At 39.7% G+C, this 24695-nt stretch overlaps 2 protein-coding genes across 2 annotated transcripts; one reads left to right on the forward strand and one right to left on the reverse strand.

The window, feature by feature from the left end:
* Positions 1–576: 576 nt before the first annotated feature.
* On the reverse strand, positions 577–16573 carry acss2l (acyl-CoA synthetase short chain family member 2 like). Its single transcript, XM_037085302.1, has 18 exons — positions 16304–16573; positions 15965–16160; positions 12903–12994; positions 12311–12414; positions 10127–10199; positions 9904–9979; positions 8873–8957; positions 7853–7990; positions 5067–5237; positions 4815–4948; positions 3816–3948; positions 3308–3364; positions 2920–3000; positions 2483–2591; positions 2184–2252; positions 1833–2009; positions 1559–1633; positions 577–1464 (listed from the first exon to the last, which is right to left on the reverse strand). The coding sequence occupies exons 1-18, from the start codon at positions 16425–16427 to the stop codon at positions 1337–1339; spliced, it is 2022 nt and encodes a 673-aa protein (XP_036941197.1). The 5' UTR covers positions 16428–16573; the 3' UTR covers positions 577–1336.
* Positions 16574–17471: 898 nt separating this feature from the next.
* On the forward strand, positions 17472–24413 carry ndufv2 (NADH:ubiquinone oxidoreductase core subunit V2). Its single transcript, XM_037085278.1, has 8 exons — positions 17472–17628; positions 18603–18665; positions 20187–20249; positions 21782–21898; positions 22033–22201; positions 22602–22711; positions 24053–24129; positions 24234–24413. Exons 1-8 carry the CDS (start codon positions 17587–17589, stop codon positions 24325–24327), a joined length of 735 nt encoding a protein of 244 aa, XP_036941173.1. The 5' UTR covers positions 17472–17586; the 3' UTR covers positions 24328–24413.
* Positions 24414–24695: the final 282 nt, after the last annotated feature.

The following is a 24695-nucleotide window of genomic DNA, read 5'->3' on the forward strand; positions in this document are numbered from 1 at the left end:
ATGGTAACCACTCTTCTGCTGCTGGGGGTGATGATGATGACGATGATGATGTAACGGTGCCCGTCGCTGCCTTTCTGGGGCTCTTTTCCTCCTTGTCCTCCCTCCCCACCTATCTACACACACATCTCTTGTAGTAGTAAACACACACCGTACATGACCGAAAGACACGAAGACAGAAGAGCCGTCCCTCTGACTTTCATAACAACCTGCTGCTCGCTAATCTCTAAAACAAACAAAAAAAACAGATTATTGTTCTTCTTTTGTGAGGAGCACTAATGCTTGTAATTTCAGAAGAATCCAGTGCACTTAAGATAAAACAACTCTTTCTTTTCTCTCCATCTTTCCATCCCCTGTGATCGCTGCTGCACTTCACAGCATCAAAGCCATGTGTGTGTGTATGTGTGTGTGTGTGTGTGTGTTTCTGTGCGTGCATCATTAAAAAGACAAAAGACAGCAGCAGCAGAGTAAGAAAGCTTTTACAGTAAACCATCAGATAGCAGCTGCAGGGGACAATTCCTGCCACATGAGGGCGTCGATCAGCTGCTGAGTTTTAAGACAAGAGAGGACAAAGGCCACTCACAGAAGGAGCACTTTAATCTCAGTTCATAGAAACAAATCACACATTGAAAATATACGTCAGTCAACAAAAAAAGCTGCGCAAAGCTTATTTACTTCAAGATTTACAAGGCAAGACAAACTAAACTAATACTAATACTTAAAATGAAATATAAAAGATAGTTATTCTGTGTCTAGTTGTTTGACATATTGGCATAAAGCCTATCACAGCCTCATCTCATCATACATACATGTTCATAAATCCACCAGTGACATTTGATTTGATTTTTCTCCATATTTTAACAACCCAGTCGGCAGGATAAATGTTAGCTAATTACGTTTCTGCAAAACCACAGGTAAGTTAAAACTAGACGTTTGTTTGTTTAGGTTGAATTTTCTATTTCTCTCTTGTCACAGTGCTTATGTTCTGATAGGGTTTAGGCACAATAACCTCTCGGTAAGGGTTAGGAAAACATCATGGTTTGGCATCAAGTACCTGGTTTTGTTGCCACCAAAACTGCCAGAATAAACATATAATGTAAACGTGGTGTGCAATGTTTGGCACAAGCATCAACCTTGGACGTCACTGTGGTTTGCAGAAACGTTAACTGCTAACATACTTTCCTCATGACTGGGCTGATTTTAGACATCTCAGTGTCAGCAATACAATTTTTCAGTCCCAAAGAGTGCACGCAAACACACTGATCCATCAGTTTGTGATTTTCTTCATCTGTACAGTTGCATAGCATGAAAGGAAAGAGCAGGGGTTCAAGTTGTCTGCTCAGGATGCGGCTTCACATCTCTGGCTAAACAGCACCTCCACCACCTTCGGGTCGGCCAGGGTCGAGAGGTCGCCCAGGTCCTTATCATTGCGGGCGATCTGCCGGAGGATTCGCCTCATGATCTTCCCTAAATAGATCCGAGTCAGAGGAAGAGGAGACGGATGTTACACAGAGAGGAGAGTAGGAGGAAGATGGTATAAAGCAATATTGAGAGCTATTACCTGAGCGGGTTTTCGGGAGCGCTGGAGCATTTTGAATGAAGTCTGGCGTGGCAATTGGTCCAATTTTCTCTCTCACTGAAGAAAGAGTACAGAAAAGGTAGCAGCAAGGCACAGAATAAAGCTTAAGGATAACTTTGAAGACAAAAAGTGTGACATTATTTTTCGAGAATAACAAAATATTATGTAAAAAAAAAAAAAAAATACACAGAACTGACATCATTTTGAGTGTATTTTTCCTTTAATCCTACAGTAAACCCCTGTGTCTGAGCCTCACCCTGTCTCTTGAGGTCCTCCACCAGGGTGTGGTTAAACTCCCTGCTGTTTTTCAGCGTAACGAAGCAGTACAGACACTCGCCCTTCACCTTGTGAGGCCGGCTCACAACCGCAGCCTCCGCCACTGCCGGGTGCTCCGTCAGAGCCGACTCCACCTCGGCTGTGCTCATCAGGTGGCCTGAGTCACAAAACACAAACACACGTTCATGAAAGAAAAGGTTGATCTGAGACCATTTTTACTTATCGTCGTGATATCACACGACAAAGTCAAGATAACTCAGTTTGTTGTTGTAATAACTTGTACCGAAGTAGCAGCTGTGTTATCAGATGGTAACGCCTCACAGCACAGTACCTGACACATTCAGCATGTCGTCTATTCGTCCTGTGATCCAATAATAGCCGTCTTTATCCCGCCTGCAGCCTGTGGGAGGACAAAACAAGCTGAATAACCTGAATAACAGTTTTGACAGCAGTTTCCGCTCTCCTCAAAACGCTCTTTTATTGTATTTTAGTGGGAATTACAATTGTTTGGTATTTAGCCTAATTCAGAGCGACAGCCCACAATTTTTGTGGCTTCAGGGTGAACATGACTTACCTTTCTGTGATTCCCATCGCTCAGACACTAACTGCAATATTATATTTGTGGCTTACCATCACCAGTGACGTAGAAACCCGGGAATTTCTTGAAGTAGGTGTTCTCAAAGCGCTCATGGTTTCTGTACACAGTGCGCATTATTCCAGGCCAGGGTCTCTTGAACACCTGTAACAAAACACAGAAAATACACGAAAACAGAAGAGAGAGGTTTAACTGCTACTATTTCTTCTACTATAATAATGATGAAGTGTATTTATTTCTAAAAGTCAAGAAATGCTTTATTTGTCAAAATCATGATTAAAGGTGCAACGTGTAAGATAGGGCCACCTGTCGAAGGCTGCTTTGAGAAAACATCTGGCACACAGTTTTTAAGCTCTTATAGCCTCTTATCTCCATCCAACTGTGTGTATCTGTTGATCTGTGTGGCGAGCCGCCGCACACCGCAGCCCCTCCAGGGATGAATAAAGTTGTGTAGAATTGAATTGCAACTTACGAGATAACCCTCAGCCTCGCCCTGCAGCTCCTCTCCATGTTCGTTGAGGATTGTCGGCTCTACCCCGAAGAAAGGAAAGGTCTGAAATATGAAAAGTGGATTCAATGTGAGATAACGGTTTTCTTTCATTAAACAGCTCCCGCATGGCTTCAGCATCGCTTTCTCATCATGACCAGGATCACAATCTACACATGGAGCGGCCAAATGGAAACGAATGAAGGCTGAAAAGGTTCAAGACACTGATGGATCTCTTCTCACATTCAGAAGTTTGACCCTCCCTCATCAGCATGATTTGTGGTAATGAAACTCACGAGAGGAAATAAACAGGTGTGTTTAAGACAGTGAGCAGTGTGAGAAAACTGGTGTTGAAGGAGATGTTGTCACTTACAGCAGAGCCTGGTTTCAGCGACGTGGCGGCAGGAAGTGGAGTCAAAACGTGCCCTCCCTGTAGAGACAGAACTGGATGATTAAAGACAAGGTACTGACAAGATACCTGTCTACATCATACAGGTGTTAATGACTGATACAACACACATGATTAACACCTACAGTATGAGATTAGTTTCCAGTGTCCTTGCAATCAACTCTACAAATTGCTTTTATGTAATTTCTTCACCTGAATATGATTATTTGTATTAATTAATCAGTTTAATAAACACGGTTGTAAATGTACCAGATTCAGTAAAGAGGTTTTATTGTTTCTGTGGTCGTCATTGTATTTGCTGATATCATCGAGACATCTGGACTTCTGTCAGATTTTTCCTTTTTTTCATGTTTTCAGTAATTCTGTATATTACCTGTTAAAAATATGGATATAAATGAAATGCCATCCCAATTCAGGTTTCTTCAGTCTCAGAAATAAGTCTGAAGTAAACTGACTTCTCACAGACACTTACCGTCTCTGTCTGCCAGAAAGTGTCGACCACCGGACATCTGCCTTGACCGACGGCCTCGTGGTACCAAAGCCACGCCTCTGGGTTGATCGGCTCACCAACAGTACCCAGAATCCTCAGGCTGGAGAGGTCATACCTGGTATGGACAAGTAATATGTGCATTGTTTTATAGGCAGGTCGTGTGGTTGTAAATACGTGGTGATAAAATAAAATATCAATTTGAAATTTGGGATATGATATATAAATGAATTCACTTATTTTCTTCATTTGACTCTTGGCTAGCTTAGCCCTGTCCAGAGCTGCAAACCAGTTGATCATAAATGACCACTTTTTATCATGTTTGTTTAATCTGTACAAAAACTGAGTTTTAAAAATGACCAGCTGTGGTTTTACTTGGAGTATTGTGCTGAATTACTTCTTGGAAAAAAGGCTAGTGACTTCCTGGTATCTTGTTGGAAACTTCAAATCATAGCCAGGCTAACTGCTGCCCCTGCTTTCCAGTTTTGTATGCTAAGCTAAGATAACTGCCAGCTGGCTCCACATTTATATTTTGCTTGCAGGCATGATAGTTGTATTAATCTCTTCTTCTAAATCCTGGCAAGAAAGACCAAAGGCATATTTCCCAAACTTTTCCCTTATATTATCAGGTTTTTCTTTTATGGCATGCGGTAATGTCCTCTGCTTCAACTGTGAAGCTTACAAGATGTGGATTCTGCTGCTCCTGGCAGGGAATGAAAAAGGCGTGTTCACACAGAATCACTCACATCATGATTCATACACTTTGATTTCTTCACCTCACCACTGAGGAGTCTGTTACATAAGTGAGGTCTTTCAAAGTTAATGCTGGAAGTTTCCATTAAAAAGTTGGGAAACTTATAAAAAAAAAAAAAAAAAAAGTACACCTATCAGCTCAAAGTATGTTTCGAATGTCTCCTGCAGCAGACTCTGGAAAATCAGGACTTTTCTTGGCAGCTGTGACATACAGAGGATGAAGGCTCTTACTTCTGCAGCGGTTCCCGTCCGTACTTCATCAGCAGGCGGATGGCTGTCGGAGCTGTGTAGAACTTGGTCACTTTGTACTTCTCAATGATCTCCCAGAACCGGCCCACATGTGGGTGGATTGGAATACCTTCAAACTGGAATAAAAACACACACATCACCTCTAAGGAGTCCTCACTTCAATTAGTAGCCTCTGATTAAATGTGTCTGTCAATGTGTCACTTATATGATATTAAAGGTTTATTTCAGTCTCACCAGGATACTCGTGGCACCATTTGCAAGGGGACCATATGTGATGTAGGAGTGGCCGGTGATCCAGCCGATGTCAGCTGTGCACCAGTACACGTCGTCATGGTGATGATCGAAAACGTACTTGAAGGTCAGCGACGTGTAGAGCAGATAACCAGCAACAGTGTGAAGAACACCCTGTACCATACACAAGGACAGAAACATGAATGAGGAGATAACTGGTCAAAAAAGGTCACTGGTCACAAAGAGAGAAGACAATGAAAATACTGGGGCTTTCGATGCAGGCAGAGGAGGCATGTAGGCTATAAAGTGAGGACCAAAGTGGTTTTAACGTAGAATGAGGACCTTTTTGGAAAGTAAGGACATTTTGTCCAGTCCTCTCATCTATTCACAGTTGTTGCAGGGTTTCAGGTTTGGTTAGGAATGGGGTTAGACATTTAATAGTGATTATTGAGGTTAGGGCAACGGGCTGGAGAATGCATTATGTCAATTTGTCTCCTCAAAAAGATAGGAGAGCAAGTAGGTGTGTGTGAGAGACAATGAGAGCACAATTTCATACTATCTGATGCTCTGAGCTCTGTATCGTGTAACATAATAATAACACAAAATACACAGGAAATACAAGACACATATGCAACTGGGGTGGGTTTTTTATTATTTCTTTAGCCAGCACCATAACGTAAACGTGCAGGGCCCCAGCACAACTATCCTTGAGTGGGCCTCTATTGAAAACATTTTTAAGTGTTGTCAAAGAAACTGCGACTGCTGCTACACATAAACACACACATCTTTAGTGCGCGCGGCCGGTAATGATGCCAGGAGCTGTCTGTGACACTGTCCATGGTCCTGCACATTTGACTCCTCCTCAGTACTCATTGTCGCAGAGTGCAGGTTTTCATAATCAAGGGTGCTGTAAAAAACCCACTTAGATTATTACACAACTGTACTGTGAGGACAAAACAAGCTTTTCCTTTACAGCCAAATTATTTTTATTTCAAATCATTTAATCAAACAGATCAATAAATTGTCAATTGTGAATTCACGTTCACAAGACAACATGTTTTCTTACAGGCTTGCAGGCGAGTATACATGCTTTGAACTTTTGGCGCATCGATGAGCAAAATCCCATACCACCCTCTTCAAATTCAGACTACCGTACATGCGGGTTTATTATCAATAGTCAGTATGACCAGCCCTGACAGTCTCTCCTGTGCCATGGTGCTTCTCAGATATGTCTTAATTAGTTTAAGTTTTGAGAAGCATCTTTTGGCACTTGAGACAGTTACAGGTTAGTAAGTAACAAATAGTTTAATAGCTGTGGCTACATCAGGCACTCTTGGTAATATGGAGTGGTGCTTTATGAATAGAGTGTGTGCCAAATCTTGAGCCAAGCTCGATTTCTTTTATGGTGGACACGAATGCGCTTCTAAATGAAAAAACTTCTGGAAAATCCGCAAACAAGTCATCTTTGTATTGGTATGCTAAAGCACTTGCTGATGTATACAGTTCACCATTTCCCTGTCCTGGCACTGCAGCTGCAAGGCACATGGTGGACTCCACATCTGATAGTAACACTGGGGGTGTCTCCCTCATCTATAATGTACCCTGTCTGTTGATCGCTGTCTTCACAATCAGGCTGCCCTGTCTCATCCCCGTCAACCTCCCTGGTGCTTTCTACTTCTTCCTGGCTGGTTGTCTGTGGCTGTGTGGCATTTAAGAAAAAAAAAGTTGTTAACTAAAATGCCGGTTAATATTTTTATTATAGCTTGTATGTTTATTTATGAAACCTATCCTGTATTTATGACTCTTGTGTGGCAGGCAGTATGTCTGTAGGCTATAGCCGTTTTTGTACCTAATTATAAAGACAAATAATCCATGGGTTAGGCTACTTGAAAGCCATAACGTTATATTATTCTGATTGTGAAAAACAAATCAGCATAACTAACTAACTTCACACAATTAGGCTGTTTATCTTGCTAACACTGTTGATAACTTTAGCTGTCTAGTAAACACAGTCAGCTATATGAGACTACTCCCCTGTAATACTGCATCCTTCACATCTGACAGGATTTACTGTTCCAAATATAGTCGTTATTTTCAGAATCTTGGCAGTAAATTCATCAGATTTGTGTTTATTGTGCTGTTTTTGGTCACAGCTTTAATATTTGCATTTCATTTTCTAAGTGTCTCTGACCGTAGTGCTGTGCTGTCACTCAGCTGTCACTGAGCTGTGCTAATTTGAATTTCCCGCCTAACGTATTAATTGGACCAGAAGTCTCTGACATATCAAAGGAAACTATGGACCAGTAAAGTTTTTGTTATATTTTAAATATTTGTTTTATTTTCATGCTCAAAACACAGACAACATCATGATGTGAACCCTACATCTTGGTTCAAAAAAAAAAAAAAAAAGATTACAGATTACAGGTGGGGGCTGTGGCCCAGTCTTTAGCGTATTTATTTCTCAGAGAAGGGCAGAGGCCGCAGGCAGGAGAGAAACCATTCCTTGCATGAAACCTTTCATGTTATAACAAGATTTATAGTATTTTGTTATAAGTTTCTTGTCATAAAAATAGCGTAATAACATGAAATGTTTTATGTTAAAACAAGACACTGATATGTTTGTTTTTTCTGGCATGGCAGCAGAGCACTTCTGTAAAAACAGACACTGTGATTTATGAGATGTGGCTATGGTGAGAAAATGAGCAGCATGTTTTCCTGCCTGCAAATTTCCTCAGCCACTTAGCGTGTTCCTGCTGTAAAACCAGTTTCTACATGCACCTGTGTCTTACCTTGGGTTTCCCAGTGGAGCCGCTGGTGTAGAGGATAAACAGCGGGTCCTCAGCATCCAGCCACTCGGGTTCACACTCTTCAGGCGAGTCTCTCATCACCTCGTCCCACCACACGTCACACTCTGAGTCCCAGGGGGTCTGAACACATAAAAACCCCCTCATTACATCTGCTCTGATAAAGCACAGGCAGCAACACCATCAATTTTGAACTGACTTCAATTTATTCGGCTCCTATGAGGCCGTTCGGTGATATTCCTTTGTTGTTTTAGCAGCAGGAGAACAATTAAATGATCCTCTGGGGGTTGTGGACTTGCTGAAAGTGGCTTAGCATAAAAATCTGGGTCTTATTCATTTGCATTTACAAGAACGTTGTGATCAGCTGCTTTTCCTCTGATTGTTATCCTTCTTTTCTCTTTTTGTCTACTCTCTTTTTAATTACATGCTTGCTTCCAAGTTCAACTGAAGTCTTCTGCATCTGTGTCAGTGCAGTATCACTTTTAGAGTCATTTCTTTAGAGACTTACTATTTTTGTCCACCCTACTGCCGCAGGAGTGAACTTGACCTTCTGCACCTTGAGTCTGCCAAACTATTCTTTCAGCCAGCAGTGATGGTCAGAATGTAAAACTGAGGATAAAACATTCTTTATTTAAGAGAATGTATGACACGAATGAATGTGCAGTAGCACTAAAAAGGTGCCAAATCTAACTCCTTACCCATAATTGGGGTTTTTTACAAACTAGAAACAATGATACATTTAAACATAGATGGTGGTTATACATGTCATTCATTTTAGTTAATGTTTTGTTTTATTTGGTGTTATATAACACTTTCATCTTCTAACTATCAAACTGTCGTAAGCTTAGAAAAACTGTCGAGAGAACACTTTGAGTAAAAAAGATCACTGAATTTGCAGATTTGGAGACATTTTATGTTCTAGCTCTCCGTAACCCCTTTTGTCCCAATTTGCCTCAAGGAAAGTGGCTGTAAATCTAAATGGTAGTCGCTTGAAACTTGTCATACCTGTAGTTTGTTGCAGGCAGCTCCGCTTTTTGTCCTCAGTGCGTGGTGCTTGACGATGAGGCATTTAGTGACACTAGATGATGCTCTGCGAAGACATTTTCAAAACAGTGTGAGAGTCAGTAAAAATACCATGTGGAAATTTTTTCTCTCCATCTCATCTTTTTTTTCAGAAGCAATTGTAAACTTTCTTATATGATAGGATATTTGTTTCTGTAAAAATCAGTAAAACAACACGACACTCTTCATCCTTTGACCCATTATTCATATTGGGAAAACAATCTTAAAAAGGGAAAAGGGGAGAAACCTTGGGAATAACAAGAGAGGATCCTCTTTACATGGACAAAAGTAGCAGTTGCAGATGCACAATATGGATTAAATAAATCATGACATGAAACAGATAACTTTATTGCTTTGACTTATTCTTAAGCAAATACTGATTGCACAGAGTAATGGCTGCAGGGAAATGATACCATCTGTGTATAGATAGGTTCCCTTCACTTTTACTGTTCAGCAACCGCACAACCACATTTATATGTATAAAGGCAGTGGGTCCTCTAATCAACAACAAAACAACACACATAATATAATAATAATAATAAAAAGGTAATAGTAAATGTAACATGAGTTAGGATTAAATAGTGTCAGGCAAACTTTAACTTCATTATATGAGGATTTAGTATAACATCATCAATACACACTTTATTTTGAAATAATACCCCTTGAAATGTCTGCACCGCTGACCCCCATCACATAACTATTCCCAGCATGCTCTGTTTCTCAGCTCACACCGTTCCCGCGCTGGTGTCCCTGATGAGTCTTGGGACTCCTTGTTGCCCAGAAACTCTGTTATGTGTAAACCAGGGAGTGTGTTTCCTCATTGTCTGATAACAGCTGATATGGCTTTGCCACATGTGTGTGTGTAATTGCGTGTGTGTGTGTCCAGTGAGTCATATTCCAAGATTTGAGTCCCATTACCAGCAGTGAGTGTAAAAAAGGGCGGTTGCTGAGAACCGAGAAACTGCTGGACTTACTTTTCCCTGCACTTCTCTAGGGCCTCGTCTGCAATCTGTTTCAGGTTGATCAGCTTCTCTCCTCTATAAACACCATCTGTGTGTTACAAATGGATGGAAAGGGAAGATTGAGGGATCGGTAGGTGGAGCGACAGATGATTTTACAACTTGAAACCATCTTTACAGCCCCTGAGCACTACAACAAATCACATCCTGGAGCCGCTGCGTTGGCCACCGGACCTACCTGCCGTCACCAGGACGCAGCTCTGGGCGTCCATTATCCTCTCACACAGAGACTCAGAGGAGAAGCCGGCAAACTGGATGTGAGAGAGAGAAAGACGAGAAATAAAAAAGGTGGAAAGGCTGAATTACTGTTTTGGCTTTCCTTAACTGTTATTGTGGCCACAATGGGTGTGGTTAAGTGAGGTGCAAACAGACATCTGGTGCATGCTGTTCCTTCTCATTGCTATGTATAGACGAGTCACCTTGTTCAATGTTACATAATGAAACAGACATTTATAATGAACCTTTTATATGATTGTCATTTGCCAGACGCTTGTGTTCTCGCCAAGGTTAATAGTTCACAAAGGATAAAGAGTCAGTGTTGATGACAGCATTATAAATCAGGTCACTGGCAACTTTGCACTCAGAGAAATGTCACTGTGGCTATCCTGCCCACCTCCATCCACGACTTAATCTCATGCTGTGCTAATTTATGATTAATATTAACAGTCACATGAGGAACTAAGAGGCTGGCACTATTCCAGAGATCCCGATGGCGCTGAGGGATGTTCATATTTAATATTAAAATAGAACAATCTCAGTTGGAACATTTACAACAATGACCAAGCACAGACAAGGTCGCTTACCAGTTAGTCTGCCAAAAAGAGGCCTGTGCAAGTCATAAAAAAACCCAGCTTGGAGCAGGGGGAGATATTTTTAACAGGGCTGCTAACCTTTGAACAGATGGGGAAGGTTGGAAAGCTAAAATAGAGTTGGCTTTAATGCAAAACCGCACTGACTGTGTCTGGATACAGCCAGTAAATGTCTGACCCATATATTCAGCACAGGTGCTTCCAGGGCTGTGTTGACACAGAACAGCTGATAACTACAGAAGCAAAGCAGTCAGGACTCAACAGAGGCAAGAACTCAAATTAAGCTGATGTTTTCTTCCTGGAAATGAGGTCAAAGCAGCACACACTGCTAACCTGCATGTTGACTGCCTGCACTACTTCATACAGATGTGTCGGAAATTAAAGATGCTATGAGGAACACCTTTTTGTTGACTCTGGCAGCCCCTGTGGACAAAAGCAGTAGTACCTCTTGTTGTAAAGAGATCATAATCTGGCTAGTGTGTGCATTTGTTTTGGAAGCCAGTGAACGAAAGAAGCAACATATTCTTGATGCTATTAGTCTACTTCAAAGGGGCTCTATGTAACAATTTTCAGCAATTTGCTTGATTAATAAATCTTTATTTGTAAAGCATCAATTCACAACATTGATTGATTTATTTACAGAGGCCAAACATTTCCCCCATGAGCAAGCACTTGGTGACATTGGCAAAAAAAAATTAAAAATTAAAAATTAAGCACTTAATACAAACAGGTATTTAGCACTTTTCAAGCAGATTGTAACATGACATGAAAAATGAGACCTTCCATATCTCTAATGGTTGCCTGTACAAGCCTGTGGACTATTTGTTGAATTTGTCTAATGCTGCTGGACTGTAGATTTCTTTTTGGATTTTCTGTGACAGCCCAAAGGACCTCACCTTGATTCAGTGCCTCTCTCCATTCCACTATAGGAGAGCCAATTTTAGCTTAGAAATGGAGTCTGTTAACATAACTAACCCCCGGGTTGCAACACAATGAAAAAGTTCAGCAGAGCCTCTTCAAATACAGCTTTTTGCAAGTTCCATGACAGCAAGGTCATGTGTATATTTGTAGCTGTGTCATATCTGACTGTAATATGACCATGGTCAAACAAGGTGAACTGTTTTGGTGCCGTACCACGAGACTATAGAGCAGCTTCTTTCCTCAGGCTGTGTGACGCGGTCCTTGTCGTTCACTTAAGAATGCTTGAGAAGTTAAATCTTTTACATTTTGTGAACATACTGATATTTAATGACATTGCATCTGTATGTAACAAACAGGGCTGTCACAATGTCAGATTTTCAATACACAATTATTGTGGCTAAAAATATCACACTAATGATAATATCGATAATAGATAATGAAAGGAAACAAGTTATTGATACAATATCAACATTTCATTTTTAAATATCTCATTTAACGCCAGTTGGATTAGCGTGACACACCTAGACACAAACACCTGTTAGTTCCTATCTGCCTCTCCAGACTGGGTGAAGCAAAGGCCGCACATCATTTGCATGAATAAAGAGGGTGTTAGTCATCACACTACTACTTACCACGATAGAGTGAACAGCACCTATCCTCGCACAGGCCAGCATAGTGTAGACCAGCTCTGGGATCATGGGAAGGTAGATGGACACCCTGTCCCCCTTCTTTACACCTTAACAAGAAAACAAACACACTTAGGTTTTTCATCCCGACCTGAGCTGGGTTACCTCTACATTCAAACCAGCAATGGCAATTTATTTTAGGGTGGTTGGATATGATCCAGATGATGCACTGTATGTCTGATATGTGACAAGTTCATTGGGTAAACTGGGCATAGAGCCATATCTGTTGAGCTGCAGCTTGCTGGTTATTGGCCAAACGACAATGCTAACATTTGCTCTTGTAATGACACAATGTTGGAAAGATTTTAGGTGATAGTTTCATAACCAAAAACTTGTGTACCTGCGTGAGATATAGACCACTGTCGACATTAAAGGGTATAGTACTGCTATGATACTGTTGTTTGAAGCTTTTGCCAAGGTCTGCATTTAGAGGTAGTTTGATATGATGCCGTATTTTTCCTAATTTACAGGCTGAAAGATGTTGGAATTAAGCAAAGAATTTGGCATATGCTGAAGTCCGTCTTTCAGAGTTTCTCACCCATTTTCTTGAGGACATTAGCACAGCGGCAGACCTGGCTCAGCAGCTGGCGGTAGGTGATGGACATGTGGTGGTCTGGTGAGTTCCCCTCCCTGAAATGACATTCAAGAGGAGAAACACAACCAAAATCCTGTTATTATTTTAATGAAAGACAAAGAATCCCCCCAGATCCACTGTTACTTCAAAAGATACCCTCTCTTTGAGTTTGCTGAGTTCATCACAAGAGAGATAACGTGTCCCAGTTTTTCCTGGGTCTATATTAGGTTTGGATGTTTGTCAGGACAGTTATTTGGAAAACTATGTAGCGCAATGTCTCACAAGCCATCAGACAGCATGGTAGCAGGCCTCCGGTACAGGACAGAAGCCAAAACAATGAGACAACCTGGCACCAACCCTATCGCCAGACTGAGGATGGTGAAATAAATCACTATATAGAGAGAACTTTGTACTTTTATGGATTTTGTTGGACCATCTTAACATATGGAAAAGCCCACAAAACTAAAGCTCATTTAAAGATCTTCTTTGTGTCTATTTGAAAATATGTATGCAGTAGAGTTCCACAGGGGTCAATCCTCGGAACTGTTTAATTGAAGTACAAAATGTCCCAATCAGCACAGAAAGCGCAAAGGTGAGGATTTTATGTGTCAAAGTACATTTACATTTAGTTAAGAATAAAACTGAACAAACTGAAAGTCATCCTCATCTTGTCTGCTGCTGCTGAAAACGTAATTGAGACATCTTGGTGCAGTCAGTGAATCAGACCTAAACTTTAAAGGCCGTGTTGAGACAATTGCAGAGTATATCCTGAAAATACAGCATGAATTAAAAAATGTACATAGATTTAGGCATAACTAATCCAAGTCTTTATCTCTGTTAGGCTGAACTACTTTAATGGATTTTCCCAGATCTTTTTAAATCAAAAAGAAAACAGGTGACAGTGATCGCTCATTCAGAGCTCTGCTCCTTAAGATCTAACATGAAAGCTGAACATATTACTCCAGTTCTCAAAATCTCTGCACTGTCTGTCAAATAATGTTTTACTGAGTACTTCCAGCACTACTACTAATACTGCTATTACTACAACTACTACTACTGCATCTCAATTTGTAAATTACCAAAAGACTTTTGAGCACAATGCTTCTAATACAGCATCAGCCCACCAGTCTTCTTAGGTCGTCTGCCATAATATCCAGACATGGTGACACTGCTTTTAGCTGCTGTGCTTCAAATATCGTGAACAAATTCCAGAAAATCTCAGACTGGATCCACACTGAATGCCCTGAATGTTTACCACTGACTCTGGACTTTGGGCAGTACTTGTATACACAACATAAATTCAGTCTTTTATTTATTTAGGCTCTTTCATTTCCCTGACTATTTTTGACTTTACTTTTTTTCTTCTTAGACTGCGTTTGATTAATTTCATGTAATTTATGGTACCGCTTAAGTTTCAGGCACCATATCTATCATTCACTCGTCCTCTGTATAGTCACTACAGTACTAGTTTCCTTTTCTTGTCTAAAAAAGGGAAAGTAGAAAATGACATTGAAACAGTGCTGGCAGCTAATGCATAACTTAATTGCCACTACTGCCTTTATCAAAAGAGCATGTTGACGCAGCTCCTCAATGACCTCCAAGGCTCTGATTTGACGTAAATGTTCAGTACTTGACTGAAGGATGTTTCACTTTTTACTGCTATCACTTACCCCCTGAGAGAGAAAATGGGTTTTGGAGCTGTTTTTGTATACACTAAATCCTTGAAAGGGTTAAGAGACTCTGAAAGAATGGGTCTAAGTCTCTTTGTTGAAAACAGTGTTTGCTGAAAGGGTGACATTTAAGCTATGTCGTCGCAAAGCATTGAGACTCTTGTCAATCTCCCATGTGAAGCCCGCACTGACGGTTCAATTCAAGGGCATAATTCTCTCTTTCAAAGTTGTCTGTGGAAGGGATTACTGTCGTGATGCCTTTTAATACAGTCAGTTACCTTAAGAAACCAGTTGGGGTTGAGGACTCACATTTCTATTTGTGGCTGGCAGCTTTACATCTCTTTTGAAACCCAGACATCTTAATCCAGTAATATCATCCTGTGTTATCTGGTAGATCCTTGTAGATGCAGCACCATCAGTAAAAGTCATGTTTTGACGTTTAAATGTGCCTTTGCTTTTTGCAGCATTCAACCATTTGAGACAGTTTTTACAGCTACTGTTTAGTCAAGCTGACAGTGAAAGTCATATGAGAGTTTAACTGGCCATAACAAACCATCTAGTTACTGATTACACTGCAATAACAAAGCTGACACAGACTATATCCTCCTCACATTGTATGCTGAAACTGGCATGGCAAACACAGAGATCCTGTATGACGTACGTGCTTTCATGTAATGCAAACAGTATTAAGACACTTATGCAGGTGATGGCTGGTCTCTACTGTGCCCAGTTCCATCCAACCTCTATTGCTGAGCTCAGCAGTCAAAGCACCACTATTTCTTGTTTGCTCAGCCTCTTCAGTTGACAGTGCAAATATGTGCCATAACATCAAGTGAAACAACATGGAGGGAGCCTGCATGATGGGCTGTTGACGGTGTGAGGCTTTACTGTAAGCACCGAGCCACTTTAAATTAAAATTGAAGGAGTTCAGTGAGAGCGTTCAGTGAGCAGATTGAAGAGTTTGCTCAGTCATATTCAGAAAACAATTCATGAGGATGTTATTGGATTTTTCTTATTGAAATAGTCTAACAATATTCAAATACAGTGGCTGTAATAGAACACCAGACCCTTGTGTTTATAAGCAAAACAGGACTCTTATAATCTGCTGTAATGCTAGACAGGAAAATGTGCTGTGCCTTAAAGAGATGAAATGCTGAAAAACAGTTCCTGTTTAAGTGTTCTCTGTTGATTCCAATTGAAGATCTGACACTGTGTTGTGCCAGCTGGAGTTTGGTTTGGTCCACAGGGGTCAACACAGGGGGCACAACAGTTGTTATTGACTGGAATACCTGACATAACTGTGGGTGGTATTTCCTATCAAAGCCATCATTCATCTAGACAGATGCTGCTTCTTACCAGTAATAGGCAACTTTTTCACCGAGACTCCTCTCCTTCACAAGCCTGTCCAGGACATTATAGCACATGTTGGTTTTGGCCCCTTCCATGCATTTGACATAAATGTTCCCTTTTGTCATATCAAAGTTGTACTGCATCATTGGTCCTGTTGCTGGCTTCTTCCAGAAGAAGTCATCAGCGATCTCTTTCCAGAAAGCTGAAATAAAGTGATAATTTATGTAAGTATTGCAGGCTGCAGACAGAGCAGAGAGATGGTGCAGAAAGACAGGCTCAGAGGGAGGTTAAATGCAAGAAAACACTGCAAGCACTGCACTAAAAATACAGACAGGTTTGACCTACCTTCTGGATTCTCCAGAGACTTCCTGTACAGTGCCAAATAGGAGTCAAAATCAGGCACGTGAGCATCCCTCTTCAAGTCATCAGGAGGGTAGAACATTTTGTCCTGTGATTCAGGCACAACCATTGTGGAAAGACCGATGTCAGTGGGCCAATATCATCTGAGTGTCAGAATATGGGTTAATCTGGAGCCACTGCTGGTCTGTCTGGGTCCTCCTGGGTAAGGTAAGAACACCACAAGGCCTCCTGCACTGAGGCAACACAATTCAGCATGCATAAGACCCACCTCTAATCCCTGAGCAGCAGGCTCTCCACCAAGTCTGCTTAGGGCTAGAGCAACCAATCGGCTCACACAGTGCGGCACTCCCACTTTTTCATTGGACGAGCCCTCCCTGGCATGTCAGTGGCTTTATTTTTTCCAAGCAAGGAGTGGAGGATGAGGAGAGGGAAGAGGGGGAGGTGTGCAACAGGATGAATGCCGTGGATTCAGGCAGGCAATGGGGAGGGTTTTTTTGACAGAGGGTGATGATTAGTGCTCCGAGAAAAGAGAGGTGCAATATTGTGCTCACTGAAGTAAACAAAACACTGATCCTCAATGCATTGTCTCTAAATGTTCTAGAAAAGTAGATTTTAGATAAACGCATGTATTAAATGGATGTATATGTATATGTATGTAAATGTATTAATTTGGATGATATATAGAGTTTTTAAAAGAAATATAGGCTGCATGACTTCTGTAGGCCATATCAAATCATAATCTTTGCACAACATTTATTCTTTGACTTGGCTATCTTGCCTTTTTATTTGTATCAGATTTTGATTTTGACCAAGAAAATGTTTCAACACAGACAAGACTAGATGGAAACTCAGACAATTTGGATTTAATCATTGCTTTAATGAGAAGCACTGTGTAGCATTATTTTTGAAAGTGTCAAATAAAAGCGTTCATTATGTCAATTTTCATCAGTTTTCGTTCATATTTGCTGGTTTTATGATTTGGAATATTTGGCCCTTTAAACGCTGGTAAACATGCAACGTGAACTCTCATTCAGGTTACATAACACTGCTCAGAGGAAATATCCAAATGGTTGTTGGCGTCATTTGTTTTGGATCTCACATTTCGATCTGGGATCGATTCACCAGAGCCGCGACTGAATGACGCAGCATCACGTAGCTTTCACGTAGCGTCAGACCTTCTTAATCGAGCGTAAGTGCTTGTGTTGATGTCGGCCGCTGCTGTCCCGTCCATTTGCTAACTCACCGGGACCAAACTTCAAGCCTCAAAGATGTTTTTGTCTGCTGCTGTTCGCTCTGCAGTGTCGCAGACGGTAAAGTTGTGATGTTATTCATGGATCTGGGTATTAATATAAACGCACGTTTGGATAATTTGGAGAGAAGATGCTATGACTTTTTACAAGGGCAAGCAGTGGAGGCCGCTAAGCTAGCCAGCTAACTAACGTTGGGTAACATTAGCATGCTAGCTGTATTAGCTTTCTGCTGTCAAACGTTTACAAGGTGATCGTCGGACAACATTTGCCTTGCGAAGGGAATATATTCTGCACATGAATGATTTATTATTAAAAAAGATCTTCATGATACCGTTAATCTGACAGTAACTATTACTGTGAATAAAACTAGAATAGCAGCGAGTTCTGCTCAAAACACGTAACTGTCAGCTGTGTGTTTTAAAATGATGTTGTAGTTGTGTGAAAAATCACAGGTATTTAAATAACTGCGATACTGAATAAGACTCGTAAGTCTTTTTTGCACTCTATGTGGATTCATTCGAGAGAGTAGGAGGTTGACTTTGATGCACATGTACAAGATCACATTTGTAAAGGTGATTGACAAACCGGCCAGTGTGTCTTGAGAATGAAATCAATACATAAAGGATCTGTATCTTACTACTACTGATCTACGACCTGTATTTCTGTCCGTGAGGTGTGCAAATGTTATGAAAACCGACCTACACTGCTCAATACTAATTAGGGATATTGTGTAACATTAAGGCCTTAAAATATTAGCTCTGCGGTTGACAATAACAACATCAACAGTTTTGCTTTTTCAGTTCAATCAATCAAAATCATCAACACTGTATTGATTCCCGAATGGAAATTGACACCTTGCAGTAACTCCTTTTTGAAATAAATACCACACTTTTGGGATATTTTTATGAATTACAAATGGAAAAGGCAATAAGTAGCAGCAGAAGTGACAAAAAGTTAAAATTTTAAAAAGAAATGTTGGAAGTTTGATGATCACTTCACAGACTACCAGGCTGTTAATCTGTCTGTATTTGCAGGCCAGGCAGGTCAGGAATCTGCATCGGTCTGCTGCGCGCGCTGGAGCCGGTGGCATCTTCGTGGTGAGTTACAGTTTCTTTGCCAAAGTCAATATATGTTCAGATGAAATGTATTATTGTAAGAACTGATTATCACATCGTCCACTTTCTTCAGCCCATTGGTGAGATAAATTGTGAAGTTCATGGGTTCATGGGTCCAGTATATTTGGGGTTTTTAAGTTCTGTTAGATTTTATTCTAGGTCTTAAATCAGGGACTGCTTGTACATGGGAAAACAGTGAATGCAGTGAGCTATGAGATACGACAGGGATCATCATTGAAGTACCATTGAAATAGAGTATCAGGTGTGTGTGTGTGTACGTGGTGCTCAAAACACTGAGAATACTATATAAAATATTGTCTTGATTTGTATTAATAATAATTATCCTCCTCAGTGACCTCTGTGCCCTCTTATCAGTGTGTTTAGCCATGCCTTAATAGAGACAATGGACACCATAATGAACTCTAAAAACACACCATTTTTTTTCACACCAAATTTTTTCTTTAATTTTGGTCACCAGACAGTGTAGGATACATTATACTTTGTTGACACATTTTATTAGTAAACTGAAAATAAATTGTCTTCCAGTTCATGCATTTTAAATGAGTCATGAAACCAGATGTGATGCTGAATCTCACAAAACAAGACTAAACAACATGAATAAATCAAAAGCTGCTTTTCCTGCACTCTCCTTTCCACATTTGGGAGATTGGGTATTTGACTGTATAATACAATGCAATACATCTGGGGTACTCAAGTGTTTACACACAGTACCAATATATAAACACATCTTTCACCACAGCAAACTCAACTGAGTTGAGTTTTACAAACTGCATTCACCCGTTATTTACACATGGTAATTATTTTTATGTGTTTCAAATTAATTAGCCATTTAAACCTATTTGTAAAGTGACTCAGCAGTGTTTGTGCTTCCATTTTCGCTGAATTAATCCCAAAGGCATCTGTTTTCCGAAAGCTCTAATTTTATCCTGGGAGCAGCCTTTAGAGCCTATTAGAGCTGTGCTTTGCAACATAAACATCACAGGTGATATTTTTATGTAATGGAAACATGCCATGGTTTCACTGTCCCTTGATAGTAAAGATGTTTTTGGTCTATGATTGGGGAAAATTCTGTTTGGTTGCATTGCCTTTGAACCACTCCTCTTACATTCAACGTTCTTCTTTTTTTCTTAATTACATAACGGATATTTGCTGCTCACAAGGGGGCAGTATGTGCAGAAGCAGAAATGATTGTTGTCTGTGTTGAGTCTTCTCTGTGGTCTGATAACAGCACCTGTTTTCCCCTCTGGCAATACATGATAGGTTATTCATATTTTATCAGATACTATTAGACACGGTCTACTGTATAAGCCTGTTACTCACGTGACAGTGGTAGTTGCTGAGTAGTATTCATCCATAATAGCACTTTACATCGATAGCTGCCAAGCTGGATTTGATACAAAGTGGCTGATAAATGCTATTTGAAGATTAAGGATAAGTATGCCATGTTAACTCTCCTCTAACACTATGTTTTTCCTGTTTTAGCACAGGGATACTCCTGACAACAATGCTGATACTCCGTTTGAGTTCACCGAGGAGAACAAAAAGGTAAGGTTGTCCTCTGCTTTGAGCAGTAGGTAGAGAGGTGAAGACCCACCCCTTCTGCCTGACCTCCATGTGAGATGTACTATAGTTCCTGCAAAGACACTTTTTAATCCTGTCTGATTTGGCCATGAATTGCACATTTATCTTGTTTGTCAATTAAAAAGACAATTAAAAAAGAAAAAAAAACAACTGTTCAGCCCTTGTAGAGCTGGTATTGGCGAGCTCCCAATGCGCCAGCTGTCAAAATAGCCAGACTTTTAGCCATTTTCACCTTTGTTTTAGAAACTTTGTCTGTGCCAAGGTGACAGATATGTTGGTGACACACAATACAGTATATTGTGCAAGACTATGTAGCCGATCGAACAGTTTCACACAAAACTAAACTGTGTTTTACTGTCATTACTATGACAAATTTACTAAATCTATCAGATATATTAAACTGACTACCATCATGTTATTCATGGCACAAATCTAATTGGATAAAAATTGTATTTGTCTCATGGTCTAGGAATCACACTTCACCTCTCTGTTTTGGGGGAAGATGTTTTTTTTTTTTTTTTTTTTTTAATTATTTGAAGCCAGTTCCAATATCTGATATTTTCACAGCTGTACTGGCCAGTTGCAATGTATCTGTTTATTAATTATTGCATTCCAGTTCAATCCAGCTTCAGTTTCTTTTGCTTTAGTCAAAAATGGGTTTTATAAAAAAATGTGTAGTTTTAAAAGCCAAAACACAATTTGTTATATGGGAATTTACCACAGTATCTGGACAGTTAAATATATCTGTCATCGTCATCAATTTAAAATAGGGATTACTTTCCTACATTTAATCTTAAATGACTTTTAATATTATTTTTACATATTGATTGATATAACATATAATTTGATAATTGTGAATATCTACATAATAATTGAAACCTGAAGATAAGATTCATATACTCTTTCAAGTATTTTAATAAATCTTAGGAATGTAATTTATTTACATTAAGTGAAAGAAGATGTGCATTGCTGGATGGAAAAGGTTGGTTGTGTTTCCCATCTTGGTCAGCACAGAGCGACAGCATCTTTTGCAGACAGTTTTATGCTGCACTTGGTTGCATTTGAGACATCCAAACCACTTGATATATGGGTTGTTGTGTTCCCTCTATTCTCACCGATTTCCTGAGCTTTTTTGCCCCTCGGTTCCACTCACTTTTATATCTTGTTTTTTCACATCCACTTTATTCATGAGTAGTTCAACCAAACCATTGCGATAGAAAATACTTTAACTTTAATGTAAAAGCCCAAAACTGCAGACTAATGATACCATATTTCTTCTGTGTGACAGGTTGATCTATACATATTTAGTATGTATTTATGTCCAAGTTTTATAACCATCACGTATCATTATTATTTTATCGCCCAACCCTGAGTGCTTCTTTTATATATCTGTGCAGCTAATGCTTCTGAGTGAGCTTCATGTTATATTTTAAATTGGTCTTTTTTAGCGAGTCCACATCCATAGTTTCATGACTATTTCCTTTTTCCCCATATAGAGGATTGAGGCCATCATTTCAATGTACCCTGTTGGACACAAGCAGGCAGCCACCATCCCAGTGTTGGATGTAGCCCAGAGGCAACACGGATGGCTCCCCATCTCCGCCATGAACAAGGCACAGTGATTTTTCTAACATTTTACAGCTGTGTGATGCATATTTGATTTTTCTAATCCTCAGATACACCAGTATTATGACGTATGTGTCACGTAAGCGAACCTCACTGAATGTTTGTAATTGTTTTCATTTAGGTCGCCGAAGTGCTGGAAGTGGCTCCGATGCGAGTGTATGAAGTAGCGACATTCTACACGATGTTCCTGCGTCAGCCCGTGGGAAAATACTTCATTCAGATCTGCACAACAACACCCTGCATGCTGTGCAACTCAGACAGCATCCTGGAGGCCATCCAAAATAAACTGGGTAAGAGAGCCATTTTCCATTTTATGGAGGGACACCAATGAAGGGATGAAAACGCAGATGAAAACAAGCTTTTTTTTTTATTGTGTATAGTTGGAATAAACAGAAACTGGGAACAAACATGTAAATATACAGTTGTCTCTGCAGTTCAAACAACAGTGAGCTGTAGCAGCAAACAAGAGGACATACAAGGGTGAAATCAAGCCAGATGACTTCAGTCTGTGTGGCATTTAATAAAGCACATTCCTACTTCTTAAATTTGTGTTATAACTTACATTGAGCTGTGTAATGTCAGGTAATACTTCTTGAGTTAATAACACTTGTACGTGTCAGTAACATCGTCTGTAGCTCGTCGTTGGAGATTACCTCAATATTAAGCTCGTCTCAATTTGTTCATCCACAGGTATCAAGGTCGGAGAGACTACTCCAGACAAGATGTTCACACTAATAGAGGTGGAATGCCTGGGTGCCTGCGTGAATGCTCCTATGGTCCAGATCAATGACAACTATTATGTGAGTGCTCGACAAGTCTGTGGAGACGACTTCCTTATTGAACGTTATAACTAAATTAACGAAATTAGGTTAAAACCTGAAATTAGTTTTGCAAAGAATGTCTCTGGAGAATACATCTCTCAGACCATTTCAAGAGTTTTAGAGTTTCTTTTGCAGGTGTGGTAACATCTACACTTGCAAGGCTCAAAACAAATGAAAGGGGAGAAACTGAAACTATGACAGACAAACAACCAATCTGAAGTTAATAATAACAATAATAGTAATGATATGGCTGGAATAATAATCTTGTCTCATCCATGACCTCAGTTTGGAAAAAGACCAACTTTATGACCCAGATATGATATGAAAACGTTGCTTTTTAGATTTTTGATTTAACATTTTCTGTAACTAATTCTGCACCGAGTTGCCATGGGGAATTTAGTTATTGCAAGCTGAGCACAAGCGAATGACCTAATTAAAGTAAATACGACTGAGAGTACAGATATTTTCAGTAACACCTGAAATTGCTGAGGTGTCATCATTGGAGGAAAGAAGGTGCAATGTGTTAACACCAAGACAGGTTATACTGAGTTTAAAATTTTAACTGTGTAACTAACAGTTGGAAATTATTGCAGTTTTAGGTATGAGAGTAATGAAGTCATCAAATTACACGCATTTATTTTTATTCAAGATTGTCTGTAAACAAATACATGCATCAGGCTGTTTATGGTTTTTAAGCCTGGAAAGCAGATGCAATATGTATTTCTGATTTAGTCTTAATGCACTTTAAATTGCTGAAAATAGTATGGTTTGCCTGGGTCAGAAACAGAGTAAAAGTCATTCACTTATTAGTCAGTTTTTATCTCATTAGCACTGACTTTAGGAAAAACTTAAAAGTTATTTCATGAGGTGGATTTGAATTGACTGCCATTAACTATGGTAGCACATTGTTAACATTTAGTTGCTCATACAGGATAATACAAGGCAACATACTGACTATTATTATCAGATTCAGCTTTGGAAGCAAAAAGAATCACAAAGCACAATTATTCTGCATGACCTTTTATTCCTAATAGGAGTTATTTATTAATTTATATAGTTTCTTGTCTATTTTTTTGTAAAACCTGCCTTTGTGTTTTTTATTTAGAATTAGTTATCATCATAAGATCCTTTTATAATATAGCAAAAGTAGTATTTAAAGTAGTGCCCCTTAATTTTCCAGTCTGTCTTTAAGATTGAATTTAATGGGAAGAGAAGGTGCTCATACAGGTTGAAGGAGCTTAATAATCCAGATCACTGGCAATGAGAAACACTGCCGTATTCTATTTGTAATAAATTATACTCCTTTTGTCTTGTTTCCAGGAGGACCTCACACCTAAGGACATTGATGAAATTATTGATGAACTTAAAGCAGGCAGAGTCCCACCACCTGGGCCCAGGTACATACAAAATACCATCAAGATATAGTCAGTTTTCTGGCAGATCCGTAAAATTTATTTGTAGAATTTACTGATATAAACACTATAATTTCCTTTTTCTACAGGGGCGGGCGCTTTTCGTGTGAGCCTGCGGGTGGATTGACTTCTTTGACAGAGCCTCCTAAAGGACCAGGCTTCGGTGTAAGAGCGGACCTTTAGAGGTTTTTCAAAGCAATTTGTCCCTGAGGCTGATATTAAGTTTAACTCAAACATATTATGTAAATAAATTGTTCATGTACCTATGATATAAGTGTCAGTGTGTCAATTGCAGGATTGCAGCAAAGGGAATGCTACAGATTATATATTTATAATTTTGCCTGTGATGACAGCACACTCCACCAAGGTATAGGCCTGACCCTAGATATTTTTTAATATATATTATATATATTATATTCCTTCAATTTTCCATATTTATTCATCTAAATTCGATTTATTGCAGTTATGTCACGTTTAAAAATTCATTAAACCTAGTAATCTGTAACAAATAGTATCGGACAAAAACACTTTTATTGTTAAGGTTCAACAAG

The sequence above is a fragment of the Acanthopagrus latus genome, chromosome 21 (genome assembly GCF_904848185.1).
Source record: "Acanthopagrus latus isolate v.2019 chromosome 21, fAcaLat1.1, whole genome shotgun sequence".
NCBI classification, from domain to species: Eukaryota; Metazoa; Chordata; class Actinopteri; order Spariformes; family Sparidae; genus Acanthopagrus; species Acanthopagrus latus.

Coding starts and splice junctions, on each gene's coding strand:
- acss2l (XM_037085302.1), bottom strand. CDS start 16,427: ATGGTTGTGCCTGAATCACAGGACAAAATGTTCTACCCTCCTGATGAC. Junction 3,365..3,815: donor CTTTCTGGCAGACAGAGACG/GTAAGTGTCTGT, acceptor CTGTCTCTACAG/GGAGGGCACGTTTTGACTCC. Junction 2,253..2,482: donor TTTCTACGTCACTGGTGATG/GTAAGCCACAAA, acceptor GTCCTCCCACAG/GCTGCAGGCGGGATAAAGAC.
- ndufv2 (XM_037085278.1), top strand. CDS start 17,587: ATGTTTTTGTCTGCTGCTGTTCGCTCTGCAGTGTCGCAGACG. Junction 18,666..20,186: donor GAGCCGGTGGCATCTTCGTG/GTGAGTTACAGT, acceptor TTCCTGTTTTAG/CACAGGGATACTCCTGACAA. Junction 24,130..24,233: donor GTCCCACCACCTGGGCCCAG/GTACATACAAAA, acceptor CTTTTTCTACAG/GGGCGGGCGCTTTTCGTGTG.